Source organism: Antechinus flavipes, chromosome 2 (assembly GCF_016432865.1).
Source record: "Antechinus flavipes isolate AdamAnt ecotype Samford, QLD, Australia chromosome 2, AdamAnt_v2, whole genome shotgun sequence".
Classification (NCBI taxonomy): domain Eukaryota; kingdom Metazoa; phylum Chordata; class Mammalia; order Dasyuromorphia; family Dasyuridae; genus Antechinus; species Antechinus flavipes.
In genome coordinates this window covers 230,064,456-230,090,524 of record NC_067399.1, presented here as the reverse complement: position 1 = coordinate 230,090,524, position 26,069 = coordinate 230,064,456, and the positions used below count along the sequence as shown (strand labels likewise).

The 26,069-nt window shown below is 37.4% G+C and overlaps 1 protein-coding gene across 4 annotated transcripts in view; it reads left to right on the top strand.

Annotated features, from left to right (window-relative positions):
• The window catches only part of OGDH (oxoglutarate dehydrogenase), a 92,713-nt gene that overhangs the window by 47,636 nt on the left and 19,008 nt on the right, over positions 1-26,069 (top strand). For 2 of the 4 annotated variants that reach the window (XM_051976437.1, XM_051976434.1), the window contains exons 5-12: positions 3,031-3,075; positions 9,895-10,010; positions 13,657-13,811; positions 14,278-14,424; positions 15,588-15,678; positions 16,908-17,087; positions 23,704-23,832; positions 25,664-25,843. In XM_051976437.1, the coding sequence (XP_051832397.1) occupies positions 3,031-3,075; positions 9,895-10,010; positions 13,657-13,811; positions 14,278-14,424; positions 15,588-15,678; positions 16,908-17,087; positions 23,704-23,832; positions 25,664-25,843 (1,043 nt within the window). The remainder of the gene's footprint in view (positions 1-3,030; positions 3,076-9,894; positions 10,011-13,656; positions 13,812-14,277; positions 14,425-15,587; positions 15,679-16,907; positions 17,088-23,703; positions 23,833-25,663; positions 25,844-26,069) is intronic. The other 2 variants (XM_051976436.1, XM_051976435.1) reach the window with 1 other exon arrangement.

The following is a 26,069-nucleotide window of genomic DNA, read 5'->3' as shown; positions in this document are numbered from 1 at the left end:
TGTCACTAGATAAGGCAACACGATACACTGTAAAGAGTTTAGATCTAGGAGTCAGGATATTTGACTTCTCGTCCTTTCTCTGTCAGTTAGGTGCCTTCCATTAAAGTTCACCATGTCTGCTAAATGTAGGCAAGTACTGACCAAGGTCCAAAAGATTGTGACATAGTAATGGGGTATGTGTTGGAATTAGAGACGAAAAAGGCCTTCATTTTAAAGATGAAGAAACTGGGACCCTGAGAGATGATGGGTCCACTTTCCTCATATGAAAAATGAAGGCTCTTTCCCCCACAATAGGCATGGTTGTATATCCTTAACCTCTTAGTATACCAGATAACTCTCTAAGACTTAAAATCACAATTATGGCTGTGGAATAGGAACTGTTCTGAACAAGAAAAAGAATATTCTTCTAAAGGGATCTCCTCATACCAATGAAATCACAGGTCTCATAAAACTTTGTTACTTAAAGCAGCCAATGTGGTGCTTCACCTTTTTTATAGAAAGATACTTGGTAGGGGCAAAGTTGTGATTTGTTGAGATACACTGATCCATAAAAATAGACAGTATCTTCTCTTTAAAAGTTTTAAAGTTCTAAATGTTGAATCTAGCTAATTGCCATATCAACTCATGTGAGTTGGTTCTCATAGCTTCTCTTGTTTATGACATCAAGCTCTTTACTTCACTAACAACATCAAAGCACCAGAAAATCTCCTTGACCCTCTATCTTTATTCGATTTCTTCTTACCTTGTAACTAGTTAATTTCTGTAGGTACCCTGGATGATTAACAGAGCTAAGCTCTGTTAGGGTAGCTAAGCTACCCTAATGCTGGGAAATAAATAGTAAAGAAATAAAACCCTGTAGTAGAACTAGAGGAAAGTAAATCTTAGCTGGTTAGTAATTGATGGTGCTAGAACAGAATACTTATAGTATGGACTGGAGGGAAGGAGGGGACAACAAGCTCATTTTTCTTCAGTTGCTGCTCTAGATTAGGCATTTGCAAAATCACCTGGATTCACATCCTTTCTTGTCTTGTCGCTGTGCAAAGACAAGGAACAATGATCTCATTTGGCCACTGCTTAGATATGTACAACATTGCTCTGTCTCCCATGAATTTGCTCCTCTGGACACAGTCAAAAATCCTTTTTTCATTCCTTGTTGCTTTAGCACAGACTTTACTTCCAATAAGCTGTCAACCCTTCCATCATTTTTGCATCTTTGAAAGCTTTTGCCATGATTTCTTGACTTCCTCACAAAACATCTGAGCAGGATACAGCTTGATTGATGGGGACTTCTGCTGCTTTTTCTAGCCAAAGCCAAACCAAAATAAAACAGACTTGAGTGGAATTTGCCCTGAGTCATTGAGGACTGCATTGCAGTCCATAGCATCACACAACTACATAGTTTAAAAAGATGTGTTATTTTGGCATTTGTTTTAAAAAGAAGAAATTACTACATTCAAGAAAATGAGTATTTTCTATAAATGAGGCTTACAATTATACCTTCCAATGTTCCTTAGGCTCTTTTTTTTTTTTGCTATAGGCCTTTGCAATGGTAATGATATAACACAAGTTTAGGGAAATTTTGTAATAGATATAATGGCATTGTTGTCATGAGATCTGATGTATTGTATAGAAAGAGAAATCTCATGGTTTTCCATCCTTAGAGAAGATAGAAGAAAAATTAAGTAAGACACTGATGATTTAAGAAGCCTTTGGATTTCAGATTCTGTGGAATAGAGGCAAGATCAGGTCTCCTTCCCAAATCATATTGTGCTTTGGAGAGCCCAAGTGTAAGGTAGTGTTTGCTTCTTTAAGAGTCCCACAACTGGCTATTCTCATGATTTCATTTAGGGCCAAAGTTGCATATCTCTGTTGTCCTTTACTTGCCCTTAAAATCAGTCTAAGATGGTAATGAAGAATCTGGTCATATTCTATTAGAGTCTTTCCCTAAAATGATAAGCTTCAATTTTGACATCTAAGAGAGCATTTAACTGATCTTTAGCAATTAATTTTAATAAAAAATATCCAATTTTCAGCATTTTTTTGGAGATGGAGCTTACTTCTGAAGAGTGGTTCCTGGACTATCCCCAGGTTCTTGCTCCAATACAATTCAGAATATATACACACATTTGCACTCGTTCTCTTTCTCTCTCTTTCTCTTTCCCTCTCCTTCTCTCATCAACATGTCTCACCTCACTTTTTGACTTCCAAGCAGCTTGAACTGAGATATGAAATACGTTGTACAGCAAAAGATAACATCCTGATTTTCTTTCTTGACAGATAAAGGTTATTAAGGAAAATATAGGTGGTGTTGAATGCTCAGTCAAAAGCCCACTGGGGAGAAAAGGGTACAACTGCCCATCTGTTGCTACAACATTTTTAAAAATTCTTTTTTGAAGAATCTTCACCAATAAACATCTATGCTGGTTATGGCACCATTTTAGGAATAACAATGAGCAAGTGTTCTGCCTTTGGAAGTCAAGAATCCTCCTCTCTTTCCTCCACCTTAATACTGATTGCTAAAGCCTTTCAACCTCTTGGGACTTAAAAAATGATTTACTTTATCTATTAAACTGGCCCTGGGGGAGAAAGGGTACACCAAAATCCCCAAATTTTTGTATTTTAATTTTTTCCAGTGTGTATTGAAAGCAACCGAGATGGATGTTTTCAACTAATTAAGAAAATTGCCTTAACATACTTGAAATTGTAAGTAGATAAGGTTTCTCAAACCAGGCTGCCTGATTGCTTCCATGAAAATACTTTCCAGTGAAAACTGGCTCTTCCCACAACCTTCTCATTTTTATTGATTTAATTTCCAGCTGTTCTACAACGGATTTTCCATCTCTGTTTCCCAGAGTAGTCATCTTCCATTTCACAGTGCAAACCACTAACCCCTTTTCCTTTGATGTGACTATGTTTAAAGTTATTTAACTGTGCTTTCCCTTACTGCTTTCATGGTGTAGTGTTTTTAACTAACTCTTACTGTCTTTTTCCCTCTGCACTCACCTCCTCCCTTCTCCCCTCACCTCCCAGATCTCGCAGTTTTCCAGGAGCGACTCCGAATGCTAACTGTAGGAGGTATGCAAAGAACAAGTCTCTCACCCTTTTGGAGCTGAGGACTTTATTCAAATCAAATGTTCAACTTTTCTGGGCATGCACAGTTTGGGGAAAGTTGGCAGATCTTCCCAATTGTTCATTACATTTTTTGTTTGCAAATTGTTTCAAAACTTGTTTTTCCCATCCCTTCATCTGTCACATGTGATCTCATTTTTGTTTTCCCACCCTTTGTGTTTTTGCAAAAGCATTTTCCATCATCTTTGCTTCATCTTGAGCTTCTGCTCTTTGGCATAGTTTGTCTAGGCTTCTTGGTGTCACTAGCCAAGAGTTAAGCAGTAGTCATGTTAAGTTTTGCATGTTAGTGGATTCTTTTCTTTATGTTCTGTTCTGTGGCTCCTTCTCAGCCCGGGACTCTTCTGGCTTCTGTTGTTCTGGCACCTTAATATTTGGGGAAAGATCCTTTTCTTGGTGTTGCCCATAACTGAAAGAGCAAAAGAGCTGATAATAAGATTTCATTAGAATGGGTAGTAGTATCTATCTCTTCCTGACTGAACAACTTTGGTTCCCAAGTTTTCTTCATTTAAGAGAATGAAAAGGAGCAATGGATATAGAATTTAGCTTGGCTTTTAAGATACTCTTGGCCTGCTTTCACCCACCATCCTGTTTAAATCTGTCAGTCTCCTCCTGAACCTTGGCTTTCTCCAAATTCCTATATAGGTAATCTCTAATGAAATCCCCCATCTTGTCATAGACATAACATTAGTAAGAATCCAATCTCTGTAAGTACCAGAGTTTAAAATTTGACTGAAGGACTAGAAAGCAGAAGCCAGTCCTTCTGTCATTTAGCCACATACCTCTAGGTAATAGTAGACTTAAGTCAGAGGAAACCAAAGAAGTCATAAATCTAAAAACCTTTTCCAGAGATCTCTGTGATGCTTGGATGCTCAGCATTTATGTTATTCAGGTGGTTCTTATCCTGAAAGAGATTTTCAAAGAATATATATATATTTTTTAATTCCATAAGCACATTGTTATCCATGGGCCAATCTGTTTTGAATTATGATAAGCTCTCCTCTGGAATGAGTTTTGTCAAGAAGAAGCAAAAACTCCCCCAATAATATTATTCCCTACTGCTCATTATCCATAGAACATACTTCAAGAGTCCCTTCCGGTCCTTCCCTTTCTAGAGGAAATGCCAGAGAGCTGAAAGAACAGAACTGGACATGAACTATTTCTTAGCAAAAGGGCTTGAGGAAGGTACAATTTGCTTTAAAGTTTAAAATTTTATCCTATGGTACAACCTGCTTTTCAACAAGGCTGAGAGATTGTGAGAGAGCTCCAGCCCTCTACTAAGTAAAAGAATTAAATATTATTCCCTCTAAATAGCTGTTGTAAAATTGTGACTCTTTTTGGTTAAATTTCCATCACTTTTCTATGGTGGAAAGAGCATTTGGCTTATAGTATGAGGATCGAAGTTCAAATCCTGCTTCTGTCACTATCTATTATCTGAAGGGAAATCATTTTTCCTATCTGAGCCTCAGTTTCTAGTTCTGTAAAATGTCTGTAAAATGTTCTAAGGTTCCTCGCAGACCTAATTTAATTAATTAATTTAATTTAATAACTTATAGATTTATGATCTTTTTGATTTTTATATTAAAAAAAAAGAAGGTACTTGGTGTTTGGGGAGAAAAAGATCACATAGGCATAGGGTGGATTTTTTTTTCTATTTTAGATAGTTGGCTCATGATAAAAATGGGAAATGAAAGTAGTACAGGATATTGTCATGTTGTGGTTGTTTAAGCATTTTTCAGTTGTGTTTAGCAAAATGATCCCACTTTGGGTTTTCTTAGCAAAAATACTGCAGTGGTTTGCTGTTTTCTTCTCCAGATAGTTTTAGATGAAGAAACTGAGGTAAATAGGGTTAAGTCATTAATCTTAGACAGACTAGTCTTCACACAGCTAGTTACAACTTTATTGTGAGTGAGTGTCCAAGGCCGGATTTAGACTCATGAAGATTAAGACTTCCTGACTCCAAGCCCAGTGCTCTATCCATTGGGCCACTTCATAGCCCCAGACTTCCTCCCAAGTTTGTAGGTTGCCATCTGGGTTGTTGGATATTTTTCTTGTTCTTGTTTTTATTGAGAACCTGTGATTTCTTTAGTCTGGGGAAAACTCCCCCTAACCAAAGAGATCTGCAAGTATAAACTTAGAGAGTTGCCTGGGGCCAGGAGAGTTTAAGTTACTTGCTCTGATTCACATACACTGCATGTTACAGGTGGAATTTGAACCCATTTCTTTTTTGTTTGATTCAGAAACTAACTCATACAAACCATTCTATGTCACAGTGCTTCTCAGTCTCTTTCTTACCATTAAAACATGCAATTATTGTAGATGTCTTTATTCAGGTTCTGAAGTTAAGAACAATTCAGTTGACCCCCTTTGATTCCTGAATCAAAAAAAGGGAAGTTTTTTACATTTCTAGGGTCCTCACAATGTCCATATAACTAAAGCCTTCTGGTGAAATCAGTTTAGATTTTTAGAGCCCTGGAGTGTCAGAATAGAGAAGTTGCTTTAGTAGAAGCAGGCTACTATATTAAATTCCAAATTAACGAGGCCTTGGAGTCTTTGTCCTTATCAGGGGACTTGGCATGCTAAGATTTTAAACTAAAATTAGTTCCTAGGCTCCCTGCTGATGCAGTGCACACTATTCAGGTACCGGGGTATGGGTTGCAGTGTTGTCTCGGAAAGAATTCAGGCTCAGGCTGTCTCCAAATCAAAGGAATTTATTTGGACATTTACTGGGGGTAACAGGTGATACACCCTGCAGGCTTCCTTAAGAGAGAGGGGCACCCAAGCAGAGGATGGTGAAGGTCCTTTTGTAGTCAGGATATTGGGGCTGGGAAGCAGCTCAAGATTCTGTTGCACACCATGCTGTGGAGAAATTTTCTTTCCTTGCTCCCTGGTCATCTTTATTAGGTGGGGCAACCATGAGGAAGGTCAGCTTTCCTCTAAGCCTCACACTCTTTTCCTGACCTGCCAATCTCAGATTTTCCCTGTTTACCAAGAAAAAGGTACCCAGTTTCTTCACAGAATCAGGGCCAAAATTCTTGTATTTTAAGGCAGAATTCTTAATCAGATTATTTTTTACTTGGCAAGTACAGTGAAAGTTTCGGTGTGTATAACCATGACTGTAAGTACTGATGCTTGATAGCAGAATATATGCTGGGAGGAATCGGTGCTTCTCACATCCTCAATTTGATCCTGCCCTTTCCTAGTGTGAGCTTCTGTTTCCTATCCAGGAATTCTAATTGCTGCAAGCAATTCCCTTAGCTTGTTACCCAGGTAGGTGGCGGTAGTGGATTGGAAATGAATCTGCATGCCTAGAGGCCACTTGGAACTGCTTTTGCCTCAGCTCCTGGGTTGGTTGGGTTTTTACCCCCATACACCTGCAATTCTACTCCCTAGCCTACTACCTTCCTTTTTTCTTTGCTGCTATGGAAGAAAACAACCTGCAGTTGAAAGTCCTGTCTCTGGCAGATGTCCTCTCCTTCACCTTATCCCAACTCCTTTTCACTGATAGTTTTTAAGTTTAATAAATCCCATCTCTTCCCTTTTATTCCCATGGAGCTTCAAGCAGAGACTATCATTCTGCTTCCCACTTGTACATATTCCCTCTGGCTGTAGTAATTCTCTGAAGAAGAAAGAAAATTTTTTGCCGGGAATCAGGCAGTCCAGTTGTTGAGGTTGGGAAGGGACCCCAAAAGGTTGAAGGTCACAGACCAGTAGTAGGTGTCTCAAAAAAATTTGCAGGCCTGATCCCATCTCCAAGTCAGGTGGCAAAGTTTATTGTAAATTATAACACCAATTGAAGCTGGCTACAGTCCAGAGAATTGAGCAGAGTTAGAAGCAAGGAGACACATTTATGTTGGTCTTCATGTCACTGATATGCTAATTTTATGACCTAGAGGTAGAACTGAGCGGGCTCAGGAATTTGCTTATAACTGATCAGCAGACCTAGGACTATTCTAAAGCCAGACTTTAGAGTCATTGACAGACAGGATTGTCAGAACAATAGAATTCTAAGATTAGAGAGTGTCAAAGTCACTAATAATTATCCCCAAAGTTTAAGGGAAGAAATAGTATATTCCTAGAACTTTTATAATCATTGACAGAACAATAGCATACTTAGATCAGAGGGCTTCAGGATCACAGATTCCAAAACCAGAAGATTTAGAATCACTAACATTGTTAGAAGAAAAGCTCCCTACGGTCAGAAGACCTTAAAATTATTGCTGTCTCCCCTCGAAGCTATATTCCATCACAGCCACTCCAGAGCTACTGGAGTGGAAGATAGGACAACCTAACATAACGTGCATATGAGTGATATGAGCCCTTTAATGGGGATAGTAGAAGAAACCGAACACCGCCTGCTATTCTGAAAGACTATTGTTGAGTCTGCTCTTCTTTCTTCCCTTTTGCTTTACTGAAGAAGTTTGCCAACCAAGTTCTGGATACCTACTTACCTATCTGTAGAATTGGACTGCCTCCATGAGGAGAATCCTTACTCCTCCCCTTCAGTGTTCCTTAGGAAAAAAAGAGAATGAGAATAAATGAACTAGAGCATCTGATTACCTTCCTTTGTTTCTGCCACCACAGCCCTTCAACAAATCTACTTTGTCTGGGTTGGCTAGGTAAATTTTGAATTGTATGTTTTAAAGGTTTGGATGTCCCTGAGAAGCTGTGTCATACAGAAAAATGCTTAATTTCTAGCTAGGGCAGGCTTTTTAAGATGCTCAAGTAAGGGCAGATCCAAACAAATGGGATATCCATTTCTTGACAAATGGGAAGGATAAATAAGCACAGAGGAATTGCTCTGGAAGAAGCAAGTCTTTGGGGGAATCAGGATGGTGGTGTCAGGATTCCAGTTTCCAGAGCTTATAACTCAAAACTTGCCTTCCTGGAGAAACAAAACTGAGTATCAGTCTTTGAGGAATGTGGGTGTGGCCTTTAGTAAAGATAGTCTCTTCATAGTCATTGTACACATTTTCAATATCGTAAATACTCTTCCTACCCACTCCTATCCAATAATGATGATGTCCCTTTTCTCCTTTTTATGTGGACTCTAAGATGAGGAACTAAAATATTCTACAAGCCCAAGAGCTCAAGTGATAATCTTGAAAGACGGGCCCATTTGAAAACCAACTATCATTTTGTTTCATGGTATTGATATAAACTATAAATTTGCTCCCAATGTCATTTTGTTCATTACCAAATCTTGCCAGTCAGTTCCTTTGAGAGTTATCCTAGAGGATTGTAGAAAATAGAGAATGATGATGTTGAAAGCAATTGTCCTTAAATGATGGGCACCAAATGTTGGGGTTAGGTCCTGTGATGTATTCACAATGGCCCATCTCTTTACAATGTTGATATCTTTGTTTATAAGAAGAGGTTAAAGTCAAAACGAAAAGGTAGAATACACACTAGGAGTGATAAATATGAAATAGATTTGGGAGAGCATATAGTAAGTAAGGAAAGGGATTTTCACAATTAACAATGGAAAAGACAAGTTTCACAATTAACTGTGAGAAAGGGAATATACCATTATGTGAGAGTATGCCGTTGACGGCAGGCTAAATCCATAGAGAAGTTTACCACCCTAAAAGAGTTACTTAGCTATAATGAGAAAAACTCCATGAGGCACAGAGAAGGGGATAAGAAGAAAGACACCACGAGGCAAAACACCATAGTGGGCTAACCCACTCTGGGATTTAGCAAAGATGATATAGAGCAAATTTAACCTTAGGGATTTGACATCACAACTTGGCTTTCTATTGGATGCAGGAAGATAGAGTTATGCAAGACCTCCACAGGGGTAGATCCCCATCAGTGCCTTCCTGCTTGCTTTGGGAGTAATCTTATCAGAACTTTATGCTTTCTCTTTACCCAGAATCTCATCAATTTTAAATACATTTGCTAGTAAATAGTACACCAGATTTTTCATGAGGAAGATGCCCAGTATTATACTCAGTAAGTGTTCAATAAATAATTTTATTAATTGGAAAAAAAAAAAGAAATCTGCCAGTAAAATTCACTTTTTCTAATGTGGAATGTTTTAGATTAGCCAAAGAAAGTAGGAATTTGGGAATTTGGTTTTTTTTTTTTTTTTTTTCTGTTCTAAAGTATTCCCCACTGTATTGTTCTGTTTACCTCTCTTTAGGGCCAATAGTTTCTATTCAGACTTCTTGATACACAGCTTTAATGCCTGTTTCTTTCTGATTGTTTTCCTATTTCATTCTTTATTCTTCTTACAACCTTTTTTGTTATCTAACAAGGACTATTAACCCCTTGTTTTCTACTCTCTCCCTTAACTATTTTTGAACCATCTATGGTTAACTTGTTTAAAGGACATTTGTGACCTTTCCCTCTTCTCACCCATAACCCCAAATGGAGGGGCCTGGAAATATTTGTGGATATGGAATTAAAATTGTTACAAATGGCTTTCTTATGGGAGCATTTGTATACATATGTGTATTTTTTGTTTTATCAGATTGTCTCTCTTGACATTTCCCATTAATTTTTGTTCCTTGTTTTTGTTTCCCCTGCTGAATTTTGCATTCCTGGCTCTGATTATTCTTATTATTTATTTTCATGCAAACTTGTTCCCTAATTATATGTTTGGTCTGGTATGATTTTTTTTTCTCATTTTTTTTTCTCCCCGGCTGGGGGAGGGGAGGAATCCTTTCCCCCTTTCCATAAATAATTGGTTCCTGTGTGACTGTCCCATATTCTGCAAACACATCTCTCCTCTTCTGGCTTGTCCTACCCACAATAATCCTGCAGGGTTTTATGGATTGGACGAATCGGACCTCGACAAGGTTTTCCACTTGCCCACTACTACTTTTATTGGAGGAAAGGAGTCTGCTCTCCCACTCCGAGAGATCATTCGACGGCTAGAGGTAAGAGACATATATATGACATGTCAGCAGCAGAATCTTAGGGATAGAGTTATTCATGGGTTTTAAAACAAAAAGGCATAGAAACCCCGATTGACTTTTCATAAACTATCTGTTAGCTAATGGGAAACATTTCATACAGTAGTAGAGACTTGTTTCAGATCATAAGATCTTACATTGTTTTTTGTTTAAAATCATTAAATTTAAAAGAATTTTTTTTATATAATAAAATGTGTAGAACAATAGGTAAACTATTTACCACATATACATTATACATCCATATAATCTAACAGCTCACATTTTGTTCAGTGCTTTTAAGATTTAATTAAGATTAAATTTAAGATTTAAGATGTACATCATCTTATTTGATCCTCATAATCAAATATGTGAGGTGGATTCTGTTATTATAATCTATTATAGATCGGCATTATGGCCTATTGAATAAATGACCTTGTAGTCAGGAAAAATTGGATTCTGGTACTCCCTGTGATGATACATATTGGCAGTGTGACCATGGGTAACCCTCAATGTTCTAGACCAACACTCTCATTGCAAGTTGCTGAAATGCATCAGTGGAAGGAGTTTTTACACTGGGAATTCCTTAACACTAATGAAATCACAAGTCTAGACTAAAGTTTGTATCTGTGTATCTCTATATGTATATGTGTATATGAGGATGTGTCTTGTATGAAAGCGTTTTGAATACTCATGGTGGTCCTCTTCTACCTGTTCTCTACATCTCTTAAATATGCCTTTCTATGTTCCAGGTCTTTCATTGTAAGTTTTACTTGATTACTATGCTAAATTTTTTGTGTACTCTCTTCTGTATCTATATTATATCCTACTCACAACTTTAAAAAATTAAAGGTAGCATTACTTTGTGATTCTCTGAGTTTTGATACATCAACCTGAAAAGATGACAACCAATCCGGGAGACTGTCCTATCTTTTTTAGACCAAGAATTGAAAGAAACTGGATTTTCCTTTTTGTAAGTAAAAATAAGAGTAGCAAATCATTTCAAGAATGTTTAAGCTGACAGTTTCCTTTGCACTTTGACTATTCAGTAATAGAATTCAGGTTTTTGGACACCAAAATTCTAAAGAGGTGAAGGGAAATCTCAGCCTTGACCTAGTTCTAGATCTCCTCTAACAAGGATATTCGCACATAAGAGGAGGATATAAAGAATCCAAACTAAACCATTCACTTCTTAAAGGGATTCAATATCAAATGACATGCTAAATCAAGGAACTAAAACTTCACTGTAATAAATTTCAGCTCTGAACCTGGGGAAAACTATGAACTCTTAAGATGACTGATGGGAGCTTGTGATAAGACTTCAAAACATGATCCTTCCCTTCAGGTCAACAGTGATTTGGTTCATGTAATCTCTAATCACTCCTAATATTCTTAAGCATGTGCCTTCAGATACATTTTCTGTCATCATCAATAGCTATGGTAGGTGGTAGGGACCCTGAAATCTGTCATTCAGATTGTTTGGAAAAAGAAGCCAAATAGAGACTAAAACACCATAGGGTCAAGTTAACTATAAATTCCATAAAGGTCTATTGTTCCTAAAGTAATCTTTTAGACCCAGTTTAGGTGTCATCATGTTATTATCATAAATATCACCTAAAGGTAACAATTACCTTGCTCATGGAATTAGACAATCACTTGAGTGAAGAGGATGGGGCAGGATTAGGGTTATATGAGCTATCCTTCCCAAAATTAGGCTACCAAGGATTCTTCCTTTTTCCATTATGTCTCTTATGCTTGGGAAAGGTTCTCTTGTTCTTAACTTGGATAATGATTTCAGTTGTTTTTAATTTTTATTGTGGGTGAATGTTGTATCACCTTTTAAAACTTACCCCATGTATAGTGATGAGAATCCTCATATTTTGAAAGACATGTGAAGGAAAGAGAAGTTGTAGAAGCAGTTTGCTACAAGTGCAGTGTGAGTTCTGTTTCTATGATTTCCTTGTCTCTGTTGCTTCATTTAAAAAAATGAAAGTGTTAGTCATGACAGTTTTGAGGTTCTCTTCCAATTCTAAATGTTTATGATTCCAAGAAATTATACCAAAGTGCTTTCAAGGTGAAGAAGTTTCTTAAGTTTTTATAATCTTTGATTACAAGAGTTCGTTTTCCTCTTTGCTTTACAAGTACTAGGTGCTTAATGAATGCTTTTTAAATTAGATTAATTTAACACATGGGTCAAAGACTAGCAGAATACTCATTTTGACCTTTAAAAGACTTGAGATCATAGGATGGTGGAGAAAGAAGGAGAGAATGCCTTGTTACCACTGCCTTCTCTCTCTTCATTATCCAACATGTGTTCTGGGAAAATGAAATTGATATAAGCATTGAAATCCTAAGGATGACAGACATGGGCAGTCCCCATTCCCCTCATAACCCCTGCAAAAAATGTGTTTAAAAGGCATTATGCCATTCAGGTGAAGTTTCAACAATGTTTCTTCTCCTCCCCCTCCTCCCTTCCCCTCCCTCCCCCTTAACTTTCCTCTGCATGTTCTTTCCCCTTTCCTAACTGATGTTCTTTTGCCTCCTAAATGGAATCACTTTACAATCTCATACTATTTCCCCCCTACACCCTTCATTCCTTTTCCTCACACTTTACCACTGTTATTTTGTTTGTGGATCTTTCTGTCCCTATGTCTAGAGCAGCATGTTTCACGTGTCCTGAAAATTTTTTTGTAGGGAGATGTGGTGCCGAATTTCTGGGTTATTTATAGTATAAACAATGTTATGTGCTTAAAAGCTGCACACATGTTTTTTATCCAGCCTACCTGCATTTTAAGCCAAAAAAAATCCATAAGATGATTTAATTCTGCAGCAATGAGGAATGCTAAGTGATAAGAGGCAATAGTATTGAGCTGTGAAACCATTGGGTTAAAGGTATTTAACCCAATTGATAAAATAACCTAAAATCCAGAGCTATTGGAAATTTATGGTAGAAGGAATCTTATCTAATAGTTCTATCCTATCTAAAAAAGAGACACAATGAAGATTCTGGTCAAGAGAGGCAGCCCAGTGGAAATGGAACCAGAGGACCTTGATTTAAATTTTAGGCTTGGCTCTTTACTGACTTGGATATTGGACAAGTCACTTCATCCCTCCAAGCATTTATTTCTGCATCTATTAAATTTAACCATCCCTTAAGTCAGTTCTATCCCCAACCTATATCCTACATTCAGTGGTAAAATGTCTTTTTTGCCTTTTAACATTATGATGCCAAAAAAATGACCTTCCTAAGGATGGCAATCCTCTTTGGAGAATTAACTCAGCACATTAAGTTAATGTAGTCTGTTCTTACTAACATAAATAAAGCTGATTAGGAATATTTTGGGAAGATGCTAATTGTTACACCCAAGTGGTCTTGACATGAAAGTAAGAAACCACAGTATAGAAATGAAAGATTCTGACTGCCTCTTCTCACTGCCCATTCAAGTTTAAGGAAACGGAGCTAGCCCTATCTTTGGCACTGCCCCTTAGGTCACTCTCTTGGTGCCAATGAAAGGAGGATATATATATTAGAGTTGACTACTGTGCTTTTATCCAATTGAGCAGTCACCACACTTAGTCCTCAGCTAAAACCCCTTTTTAAGTATTTGGCTTTCCTTGTGTGTTTGTAAAATAGATGGCTTATTGCCAACACATTGGAGTGGAATTCATGTTTATCAATGACCTGGAACAGTGCCAGTGGATCAGACGGAAATTTGAGACTCCGGGCATCATGCAGTTTACAAATGAGGAGAAGCGTACTCTACTAGCAAGGCTGGTTCGCTCTACCAGGTATATATGTCTGACATAATATTAGAGATTGAAGCTTCAAAGACTTTCTAGCAGGTATCCCCAAAATGTAGGCCTTTTGAGGGAAGATTTCCACACAGATGCATTTTACAAAGTCTCACATCCTACTTGCCGTCATTGACGACATAAGAGTCCATAGCTTCATTTGAAACTATTATTAGGATTATTTCTTCGAACTTAAACTTGAGAGACAGACTCTCCCCACACCCCAAGTGTCCAATTTCTGCATTTGTCTACCACCTTACAAAGTAGGAATTCGGGCTGTCAGTGAACAGTAATATAGAAATGTTGGTGTGATAGAAGGCTCACTTTTGTGCTTAAGTCATTCACCTCTGTCATTCTGTAATTGTTTGGATCTTATTTCTGAGTAGTCAGAAAATTCTCATGTGTTGATCGTATGCATTCTTAAGAAGCCATCTGCAAGTTTATATGGTTCCTTGTCTCCCAGGTTTGAAGAATTCTTGCAACGAAAATGGTCATCTGAGAAACGTTTTGGCTTAGAAGGTTGTGAAGTGTTGATACCGGCCCTGAAGACTATAATTGACAAGTCAAGTGAAAATGGAGTGGATTATGTGATCATGGGAATGCCACACAGGTAAACTGAGCAGAAAGGATGCTGTTGGACTAAGCGGGTGCTTTATAAGCCACATCTGTGTCACTTAGAGACACCTTTTGTGGGAGTAAAAAAGAGTGAATGGTATCTATCATGCTACTTATGTGGGAAGATTATGAATTCTTTTTTTGGTAACATTAACTATTGTTAAGATAAACTAATAGGTACCTTAATCTATTTTTTAAAAATTAGTTTTCAAGTCCATAGGCTTTATTCATTACTGTTGGGTAGTGAGTGACCCAGCATCTCATAAAATAATGATTTTTTTCTGTTTTATTTTATTTATTGGGGGGGGGGGGGGGGAGGTGTGAGGCAATTGGAGTTAAGTGACGTGTCCAGGATCACAGGAAGCATTTAGTTGTCTGAGGCTGGATTTGAACTTGGGTCCTCCAGTCTCCAGAGCTGGTGTTCTATATCCACTATGTTATCTAGCTGCCCCTTTAATTTTCATCACAGGACTATTGTTTTTGTGCTTGCAGGAAAATGCCCTTTGTAGAAGATCCTAACATCTTGCTTTAGGGAAGAACATATTGTTCAAAATGCCTGCTTCACAGTTTGAGGATTCTTATAGTATATTATTGACTGTACATAATTTTGTGTTGGAAGTAAGAGCCTTGTATTAAGGATGCTCCTGTGAGGAACAATTTCTAGAATCCTGGGATTGAGACTTTTGAATTTAGAGGTTCCAAGCTTTCCTAAGGTCACTAGTGGCAGAGGCAGGATTTAGCAAAAGTGAGATTAGTAGTTAAGATTTCTCTGGAGTTTGGGACATTCGTGAATTATAGGGAATGGCCAGTAACAGTTTTGGGGAAGGACAAAAAAGAATATGAAGAAGAATATGTATGGATGTGTGGACTATGGAAAACTTGAGACGAGTTCCTTATATGAACTCCTGAACAAATTTGGGCTATTAGAAGACAATGACTCTGTGCTCTATCAGACAGTTCTCCAATAGATGTCATGCTTGTGCCATCAAGAGAAAGCTGGTTTGTGTGCCATGAGTAGTCAGTGGGTACAGAAGGAAAAGGACAAGACCTGCAGGTTGACTGGAGGTTGAATGTAGGGGTGGCTTTTATCACTAGATTCAGGGATTGCTGTCAGTGCAGGTCTGCTGATCCCACCTTGTTTGTGTGTGTGTGACACAGAGGGCGCCTGAATGTGCTTGCAAATGTGATCAGGAAGGAACTGGAGCAGATTTTCTGTCAATTTGATTCAAAATTGGAGGCGGCTGATGAGGTGAGTCACTTGTCTTGCTTGGCATCCACTAAACTTGATAACACTCACTACTCAGGACTTCTGAAGAGTCTTTTTGGGACCTAAGGGGGTTACTTCTGTCTACCAAAGCTAGGTTAACAGCTTCTTTAGTTGCTAAGGTTTTCCTAGAGGAAAACACATGGAATATTCTGGTTTGCTGGGTAGTGAACATGACTTAACCTTGAAACACTACTGCTCATCTTTCCCTTGGGACTGGTTTGGCCAATCCTTAGTATTATATCTATTACCCTGTCTGTAGAGATGAGCTCCTGAAGATCAGGATGCTTTCTGTAGTGTTAGGGAATGGAAAATACAAAAAATTGTCCCTCAAGGGCAAAGCAACTGGATTACCAGTTTAAGTACCTTGATACACTGCCCTTTGAATACCAGTAGAAAAGGTTGCCAGCATTACAACTAAATCCTTAGGCTAGTCCCACTTTGGGGCGTGAACAGTAATGTCAGACTCAAATAGAAGCAGGTCCCTGAGAAAACCATAAGTTAACATTTATTATATTGGTGGTTTTTTTTTTTTTTTAATTAAACATCTCATTGTTTTTAGTCATGTCCCAGTTCTTCACAATTCCCCATTTTGGGGTTTTCTTGGCAAAGATGCTGGAGTGGTTTATTTCTTTCTCCATCCCATTTTATAGATAAGGAAACTGAGGCAAACCTAGAGTCACACAATTACAAAGCATCTAAGGCTGGATCTGAACTCAGAAAGATAAGTTTTCCTGATTCCAAGCCTAGTGCTCTATCCATTGTGCCACCTCATTGCCTTTGAGGCAATTGGGGTTAAGTGCCTTGCCCAGGGTCACACAGCTACAAAGTAGTAAGTGTCTGAAGCCATATTTGAACTCAAGTCCTCCTGACTTCAGGGCTGATGTTCCACCTAACTGCTTCCTCCCTCCCCCCAACTATGTTTTAATCTGAGTCAGTTACACTTGGCAAGCATGAGTTTGATATCTCTCATATAAAGGATCTGGTTTTCATTCTCATCTTGCTTAGCCACACACTGGTTAAGACTGTTCCTTGGCAAAATATTTTGCCTCAGTTTCTCATTTCTATTTAAGTTTGACAGCACTTCTGGAGAGAAGTAGACTTAGAAAAGGGCCTTAGAACAGCTACTTTTAGGGACTAAGATAATTATGCTTTTCCAGTAACAAAGATGTGATTTTATTCTGCCAAATATGTTGATATTTTGATATATCTAGGGTTCTGGAGATGTGAAGTATCACTTGGGCATGTATCACCGGAGGATTAACAGAGTAACAGACAGAAACATCACGCTGTCCTTGGTGGCAAATCCTTCTCACTTAGAGGCTGCTGATCCAGTGGTTATGGGAAAAACCAAAGCTGAACAATTTTATTGTGGGGATACGGAAGGAAAGAAGGTAAGGTTCCATACAACAGGGCTTCTTTTTTTTTTTTTTTTTAATTTAAATTTTATTTTATTTAATAATAACTTTGTATTGACAGAATCCATGCCAGGGTAATTTTTTACAACATTATCCCTTGCACTCGCTTATGTTTCATTTTTCTCCTCCCTCCCTCCACCCCTCCCCCCCCCCAGATGGCAAGCAATCCTATATATGTTAAATATGTTGCAGTATATCCTAGATACAATACATATTTGCAGAACCGAACAGTTCTCCTGTTGCACAGGGAGAATCGGATTCAGAAGGTAAAAATAACTCGGGAAGAAAATCAAAAATGCAAATAGTTCACATTCATTTCCCAGTGTTCCTTCTTTGGGTGTAGCTGTTTCTGTCCATCATTTATCCATTGAAACTCGGTTAGGTCTCTTTGTCATAGAAATCAACTTCCATCAGAATACATCCTCATACAATATCGTTGTCGAAGTATATAATGATCTCCTGGTTCTGCTCATCTCACTCAGCATCAGTCCATGTAGGTCTCTCCAAGCCTCTCTGTATTCATCCTGCTGGTCATTCCTTACAGAGCAATAATATTCCATAACATTCATATACCACAATTTACCCAGCCATTCTCCAATTGATGGGCATCCATTCATTTTCCAGTTTCTAGCCACTACAAACAGGGCTGCTACAAACATTTTGGCACATATAGGTCCCTTTCCCTTTTTTAGTATCTCTTTGGGGTATGAACCCAGTAGTAGCACTGCTGGATCAAAGGGTATGTACATTTTGATAACTTTTTGGGCATAATTCCAGATTGCTCTCCAGAATGGTTGGATTCGTTCACAGCTCCACCAACCAAGCATCAGTGTTCCCATTTTCCCGCATCCCCTCCAACATTCATCATTATTTTTTCCTGTCATCTTAGCCAATCTGACAGGTGTGTAGTGATATCTCAGAGTTGTCTTAATTTGCATTTCTCTGATCAATAGTGATTTGGAACACTCTTTTCATGTGAGTGGTAATAGTTTCAATTTCATCATCTGAAAATTGTCTGTTTATATCCTTTGATCATTTATCAATTGGAGAATGGCTTGATTTTTTATAAATTTGAGTCAGTTCTCTATATATTTTGGAAATGAGGCCTTTATCAGAATCTTTAATTGTAAAGATGTTTTCCCACTTTGTTGCTTCCCTACTAATCTTGTTTGCATTCGTTCTGTTTGTACAAAGGCTTTTTAATTTGATATAATCAAAATTTTCTATTTACAACAGGGCTTCTTAAACTTTTTCCACTTGCAACCCTTTTTCACACAAGAAAATTTTGCATGCTCCCAAGTATATAGGTACATAAAATAAATATGCAAATCAAACATGTATTGATAATCATAACTTCATGACTCCCATATTCAGTTTTGAGCTCCCATAAGGGATCGTGACCCACAGTTTAAGAAGTTGTGCCTTAGAAGATGTTAACAATAAATATGATTGACAGAAACACATAGTCAAACTCTGGGTGCCATCTTCTCCATATCTCAAAGAATATGAAACTCTAGGTGACATTTTTTTTTCTCCTTAGACATTACTGGAAGCTTGTCGACCATTTTTTAGTATTTGAAAAATTTTTAATCTCAGAATTTCTAGACTTCAACCAAAACAGAAGAAGAAGAAAGGATGTTGCAGGGGAAAGAGTAGAGAGAATATGAACAGAAGGCAGGACAACAAGGAAGCCAGAGAGCCTGAAACAGGAGGGTCACCTTAGGAGGCAGGAAGCAAGATGAGTTTGAGAAGGTAGACTCAGGTTGTAAAGATCTTCAAAAGCTCAATTAAGGATCTGGGACTTTATCTGATAGTTCACAGGGAGTTATTGCAAGTTCTTAAGCTTCGTTTATTCAACAAATGTTGTCTTACAGTATGCAAGACTTAGTACTTAGCAGTATCAGTCTAGAAAGATAATTAAAATATGGGCACAGAGTTAAGAAGTTAACACAATGTCAGAGATAGAATTTGAACCCACATCTTCAGTTCCAGAGCCACAGCTACTTCTACCATGCCATACCCGTCACTTTAGTAACTGAACTTGTGCAGATTCACAGTTAACTTTTTCATCCCTAAAGAAGAGGTTGGACTAGGTATCATCTGAGATTCCTTCTAGCTTTATGACTGAGATCTTATATGTGGTCTCAGCCACTGGGAAGCTTACAATCTAATGTCTGGTGAGTGAAACGTAAAACTGTTTTTTAAAAAATAATCTGGCTGTGACATACCAGGAGATTTTGACACCAGTTAGAAGGAAAACACCCTTATGAGACTTTGCAAAAGAAGAATCACTATAAGTTTGTGACCAAGTAATGACTAACTAGAATATTAAGATTCTCTATCTTAGAGATTGCCTAGTCCAACATAAATATTTTACATCTGAGGAAATCAAAGCCCAGAAAAGTGAATTTAGCTAAAATACAAACCCAGGTCCTTTGACTCCATATCCAGTTTTTCTTCTACACTATGCTTCCTTTCCAGACTTAGAGATTGATAATGCAGGAATCAGTAAACAAGATTTATTTAAACCCATACTATTTCCCAGGTGTTGAGGAAAATGAAACTATTTCTACCCTTAAAGGAGTGTTGGGGGCAGCTAGGTGATGCAGTGGATAGAGCACCAGCCTTGAAGTCAGGAGGATCCGAGTTCAAATCTTACCTCAGACACTTAACACTTCCTACCTATGTGACCCTGGGCAAGTCACTTAACCCCAATTGCCTCAGCAAAAAAAAAAAAAGAAGAAGAAGAAGAAGAAGTGCTAGGTCTGATCAGATGGAGGTGGTTGGCAAGGAAGAATGCAGGAAATATACAAAATAATTTCAGAGATCATAGAAGAAAAGAACTAGTAATGAAAGAATAGTAAAAGGTAATATATAAAGATTGGTATAATTTAAATGGATTTACTATAGGATCAATACTATGAGAGATGTGAGATGAAAGTAGAACACAGACTTGCTGCCCATAGAGCATTCAAGTACATATCTCCAAAAGTAAAGAAATGACTAAGCCTTGTGCTTTAAAACACAACTTGGGATCTGACTAATCTGCTGGTCTCTGAAGGGAGATGTGTACTGATGTCTCTTATCTCCTGTAGCCATAGAATTTCCTGTGATATTTTAATTCCCTGGTATATTGACTACAAGATGTTCTTTCTATTGTATTTGTAGCTGAGTAGCAGAGGGAGGCAAGATATTCTATAAAAATTTCTTTGAAAAAAGGAAAAATGAAATCATCTTATCTTTCTCAAAATCAGAAATTCCTCTCAACCCATTTCTGTATCCTTGAAAAATAACGAGATTGTGAGCAACACACGATGGAAGATGAACAAAGAATAAACACTTTTAAATTATCTGTCTTCTTAAAGCCAAAAATAAATGGTAATTTGAATCCTGTAAAATGTCTCATCCATTCAGACAGCAAGCACTTACTAAGCGCCTGGTACCTATGGTACCAGGCACTGAAGATAGAAAGACAGAAAGGAAACTGTTATCCATTTATACATTTCTCTCCCTACAGGGAGCTTATATTTTCCTGCTTTACATTAGTGTTTTGAGGCCTGGTCAAATTATGCTCTATTTTGCCAATGAGACCCATAATTTTCGCTCTTTATTTCTAGAGGACACAAATGTAAAATGATGTTCACTGAGACAAGAGATAACTGTCTGTAGGTTTTATTCCTAGCTCATAAATTTAGAGCTAGAAGAAACCTCAAGGAGCATTTGATTCATATTCCTCGTTTTACAGAAGAGGAAACAGAACACTTAGAGTGGGGCAACTTGCCGAAGACCACAAAGGTGTAGTGGCTATGTGAAGATTTGAACCAGCCTCCTCTACATAAGGAATGGTTCCGAATGAGGGGTTGGGGTGGGGGAACATACCAGGAAGTGACTGTCATGTAAAAACAAAAGGTGTATCATAACTAAAACTTTAAAGGAATAGAGCCAGAGAGTCAGGGTTGAGTTCTTTATGTAGATAGCAAGTGTTCTACCTTGCTTCCATTCCTTTTTCTTTGTCACTGTCCTCTTTCTCAGTATTTTTATTCTTATTTCTATTCTTATCTTTTCCAATCTATCTTCTCCTCCCCTTTATCTTCTCCCCCTTCAAGCATAGTTAGTTCCACAGCCCTGCCCCACCTTCTATCCCTGCTGTATCTCCTTTCTGGTAGCTACTGCTCTGTATCTATCAGGGAATTTATTGTTTTTTAGTTAAGAAATGTGAAACCTAGAGTATGTCTATTACATAATGCACCCAGTACACATGAAAGATTACGTAACCTTGTACAGGATTTGTGAGTCCTGACCAAATTTGGCTCAGTGTTTATGCAGCCTTAGGGATTTTTAGTATCTGAAGACATTTCTCAAATACCAAGATGTAGCAAACACAGACATAGCTCATGCCTAGCAGACCACAATTTTGAGACCCAGTGCTAAATAAATCCTTAGAGAGTGGACAGTTACCATCAGATTTACATGTGTGGTATGTAATTACATCTTTTCATCCTGCTTATCACGTCCCTGAGACTGCAATTACAGCCACTCACTGTGTGGGGAGCCATGATAATGACAAATGAGTTACTCATGTTTGAGCACTGAAGCATGACCAGAGAACCAAGAAAAGGTTACTAGGAGTGATGAGATCTAGCAGTAAGGTGTTATCAGCTATCAGAATATTGGGAAGTAAGACTACAGCTGAAAATGAAGTAAATAATTAGTCTAGAAAAACAGAGCTGAGAGTCTCTAAGGAGAAAAAAAATAGCTATGAAAAGTAAAAAGTAAAAATTCAGACTAATGACCTTTTTATAATGATTTTAACCATCTACAAAGTAAATATAGTTTGAGGCATCATATCCGAAAGCCTGTGAATGGTTTTTTTGTATGTCACTGTTGACACTTCTACCCATCAGTCACATTTCCAAGCTAATTTTTTTATATGTATTTGAGTGTGACATTCTTTTTGGTTCAGACCCATAGGCCAAATCTGTTCATTTCATTGGTAATTGGCACTCTTCACAAGAAAACTCCCTTCACTAAAATAAGTCAGCGACTCTGTCTTAATATAGCATCTTAAAGTGTATTAGGACATTGAAAGGTTAAATGATGTGATTATGTGTCAGGGGCAGCATTCCCTTTATCTTTACAGTACATTATCTTACCTCATGTCAATTTGGCTAACTTCTCTGGATCCTCTACTCATTAAATGTAGTTCTATCTAAATTCACTGTCTGAATAAGAAACTTGAAACTAAGGGGATGCCCATTGAATTAGGGAATAGATTAACAAGTTGAATGTAATATTAAATATTATACATTATTGCATAATATTATATGTGAATATAATGAAATACTGTTGTTCTATAAAAATGATGAGCAGTCTAGAAAGACTTAACATGAGCTGAAGCTGAGTGAAGTAAACAGAACCAGAACATTGAACAGCAAGATTACATGATGATCAACTATGTTATACTTGGCCCTTCTCAAGACAATTCCATGGAAAATGGGATGGAAAATACCATCCACATCTAGAGAGAGAACCATGAAGACTAGATGTGTATCGAGACATAGTATTTTCTTTTTTCTTTTTTTTTAATTTATTTTTAATACACACTGCTTTATAGATCATGTTGGGAGAGAAAAAATCAGAGCAAAAGGGAAAAACCATGGAAGAGATTAAAAAAAAAAAAATGAACATAGTCTGTGTTGATTTACATTCAATCTCCACAGTTCTATCTCTGGATGCAGATGGCTATCAGAAGTCTATTGAGATTGCTTTGGATCACTGAACCGCTGAGAAGAACCAAGGCTTTAATAGTTGATCATTGCACATTCTTGTTGTTATTTTGTACAATGTATTCCTGGTTTTCTGCTTGTTTTGTTTAGCATCAGTTTGTGTAAATCTTTCCAGGTCTTTCTAAAATCAACTTTTTCAGCCATTCCCTAATTTACCAGCATCTTACTCATTTTCAATTCTTTGCTACCACAAAAAGAACAAAACAGTGTTTTCAGCTTTTTGTTTGCTTTTTCTCATGGTTTTTTTCCCCTTTTGGATTTGCACAACATGAGAAATATGGAAATATGTTTAAAGGGATTGTACGTGTTCAGATAGCTTGCTGTCTTGGAGAGCTGGGAGGTAAGAAAAGGAGAGAAAAAATTGGATGAGTGTTGAAAACTCTTTATATGTATTGGGAGGTTGGAGGTGGGAGGAAGCAGAATGTAATCATCTTAAGGGCAGGGACTATTTCTTCATGGTTGTATTTTAGTAAGTGCTTAATACATGTTTGACTGCTTTGATGACGAACTTGATCATTATAATTTCATAGTTTTCACTTTTTACAACTGGTTATAATCTATATTCATATTGTTATACTTGTGTAACTTTTTCTGATTCTGTTTATTTAACTTTGTATCAGTTCCTAAATTACGTCCATTCCTAAAAATATAAAATAAAATGAAGTTGATTTAGAAAAAAAATTCTCTGCCAAAAAAATTCCACATCAGCTTCCACTATCATTGTAGAGTTTGAGTATCTAAAAGGAAGAATTTTCCAACTGGAGTCTTAAGGTCTCTGGATTTATGGTCTACCTATTATCTTTTAGGTGATGTCCATCCTTATACATGGAGATGCTGCATTTGCTGGGCAGGGTATTGTATATGAGACATTCCACTTGAGTGACCTTCCTTCCTACACTACACATGGCACTGTACACGTGGTAGTTAACAATCAGGTAACATGATTTTTCCTATCTAACCCTTTTAATTTTAATTGTTTATATCCATACATAAACCTTAGTGAAAAATCTAGCTATATTCCTTAGGCATGTTGAGTATTTAGAGATCATCTTATAATCAGTAGCAGTGAAGGAAACTTCTAAAAATTTATTTCACTTAAAATTATTGCATAGTATACACCGATAGACTCCATAATAGAAGTTAGCAGTGATACAAAATTCAGCAATGAGACATGATTCTTGTCCTAATGGTATTAATAGAGTAAGAGAGTGATGTGACACAAATACTGGTAACCACTACAAAATGATCCTTGATAACTGCATAACAAGTGTTACATGGGGAAATGAAAATAGCTAGTAAGCTAGTAAGACACAGTATTTGAACCCAGGTCTTTCTACTGTGCCTTATTAATACTGCTTCTCTGTTTTTTAATATTCATTCATTGGCATCGTTCCCACAATGTTGAGCTCACTGAGCCATTTAAATATTCAACTTGACAGACTTCACAGGATCCTAGATTTAGAGCTTCAGGGAAACTTAGAGGTCATCTACCAATTCCCTCATTTTATATGGGGAAACAGTTCAGAGAGGTTAAACTATTTTCTCAGAGGTATATATATAGTACTTGCGATTCTTTTACTATGTACTTAGTTCTAATCAATTACTGCCCAAATGTACAAACTATCTCTATAGGAGGATAGTAAAAGAAAATCATTGAAAAACCAACTTTAAGTATTTTATTATTCTTAGTCTTTTATAAGAAAATAAATAAATAACCCTATCTTCCCATGGGCATTCATCCTGGTTTTTTAACTAAAACAAAATAAACTTTTCCATGGCCTTTGGATTCCAATTGATTGTTTAAGAACTGGCAGGAGTGAATGTGTTTTGGTGAATGTGTTTCTGGATCTAAAGAAAGAGCCAGAAAATAATTTGGGACTATTGTTTTCCTACTGGAGATATCCCTTAAGAATTCTGTACTTTCCCTTTCCCTCCCTCCCTCCTTGTCTGTCTGTGTCTCTGTCTCTGTCTCTGTCTCTGTCTCTCTCTCTCTCTCTCTCTCTCTCTCTCTCTCTCTCTCTTTCTGTGTCTCCCCATTCCTCCTCCTGGGTGTGGGTGTGTGTCTATTGTTCCCAGGGATGCCATGTTATAAAACCCTGTGCTTTATTTAGTTACATTGTGTCTATGGGTGAAAATTGTCTGAAGTCTATCTGTGTAAATAAGAATGAGGATCAAATGATGAGTAGAGGGCAGTGTTTAGTAAACTCTCCTACCCTCCTTTGTCCTTCCTTCCCTCCTTTCTACACAAGTCCTCCTGGCATCTGAGGTGACAACATCTGGTAAACCTGAGTTTATTTTTCTGCCATAGAAAGACATGCTCTATCTGATGACATTAGCTAATGTTGCAAAATTAAATATTTCAGAAACAAAATTCCAGGAGCAGTTCCATAGAAACAGTGTAAATAAATGATCATTTAGCCAAATAATGTTATTAGTTTATAGGTTTCCAGGCTTTACAGTGGGGTTTGGTTACAAAAGAATCACACTGTTAGTTTGAAATTATTTATATTGAGGTAATCCTTATAGTCCTAGTGCCTATAGATAGCTTCTTACCTCTTAGGTCTAATATATGTAGGTCTTCTTATCATAGTTTACTCCTCGGTAACCTCTGGATTAGATCATTATGGTGGTGGTAGTGGTGGTAGTAATAATGATGATGATAAAATTATGATGATAAAGAATGATAACAATGGAGCTATTTTGAGATTATCTTAAGTTATTGCAGAAGAATCCTTGTTGACTCAGATCTGGATGTTTTCTTTGCAGATTGGCTTTACCACAGACCCTCGTATGGCCCGTTCTTCTCCATACCCTACTGATGTGGCCCGAGTGGTAAATGCACCAATTTTCCATGTGAATGCCGATGACCCTGAAGCAGTTATGTATGTGTGCAATGTGGCTGCTGAGTGGAGAAGCACTTTTCATAAGGATGTGGTTGTGGATTTGGTAAGTAATCATTGGGATTCAGTCATTGTTGTTGTGGATCTTTATATCTCATTCCTTAATTTGCCTGTCCTTGTTTTTGGCTTTTTGTGGGGATTTAAGAGAAAGAAGAAGAGAATCTTAGCTTATCTTGTCAACTCAGAATTTTCTCTCTTATTAAACACATACAAATAATCATCTAGTTCAAGTCTTTGCATTTCAGAGATAGAAATGTCTTAAAGATCATCTG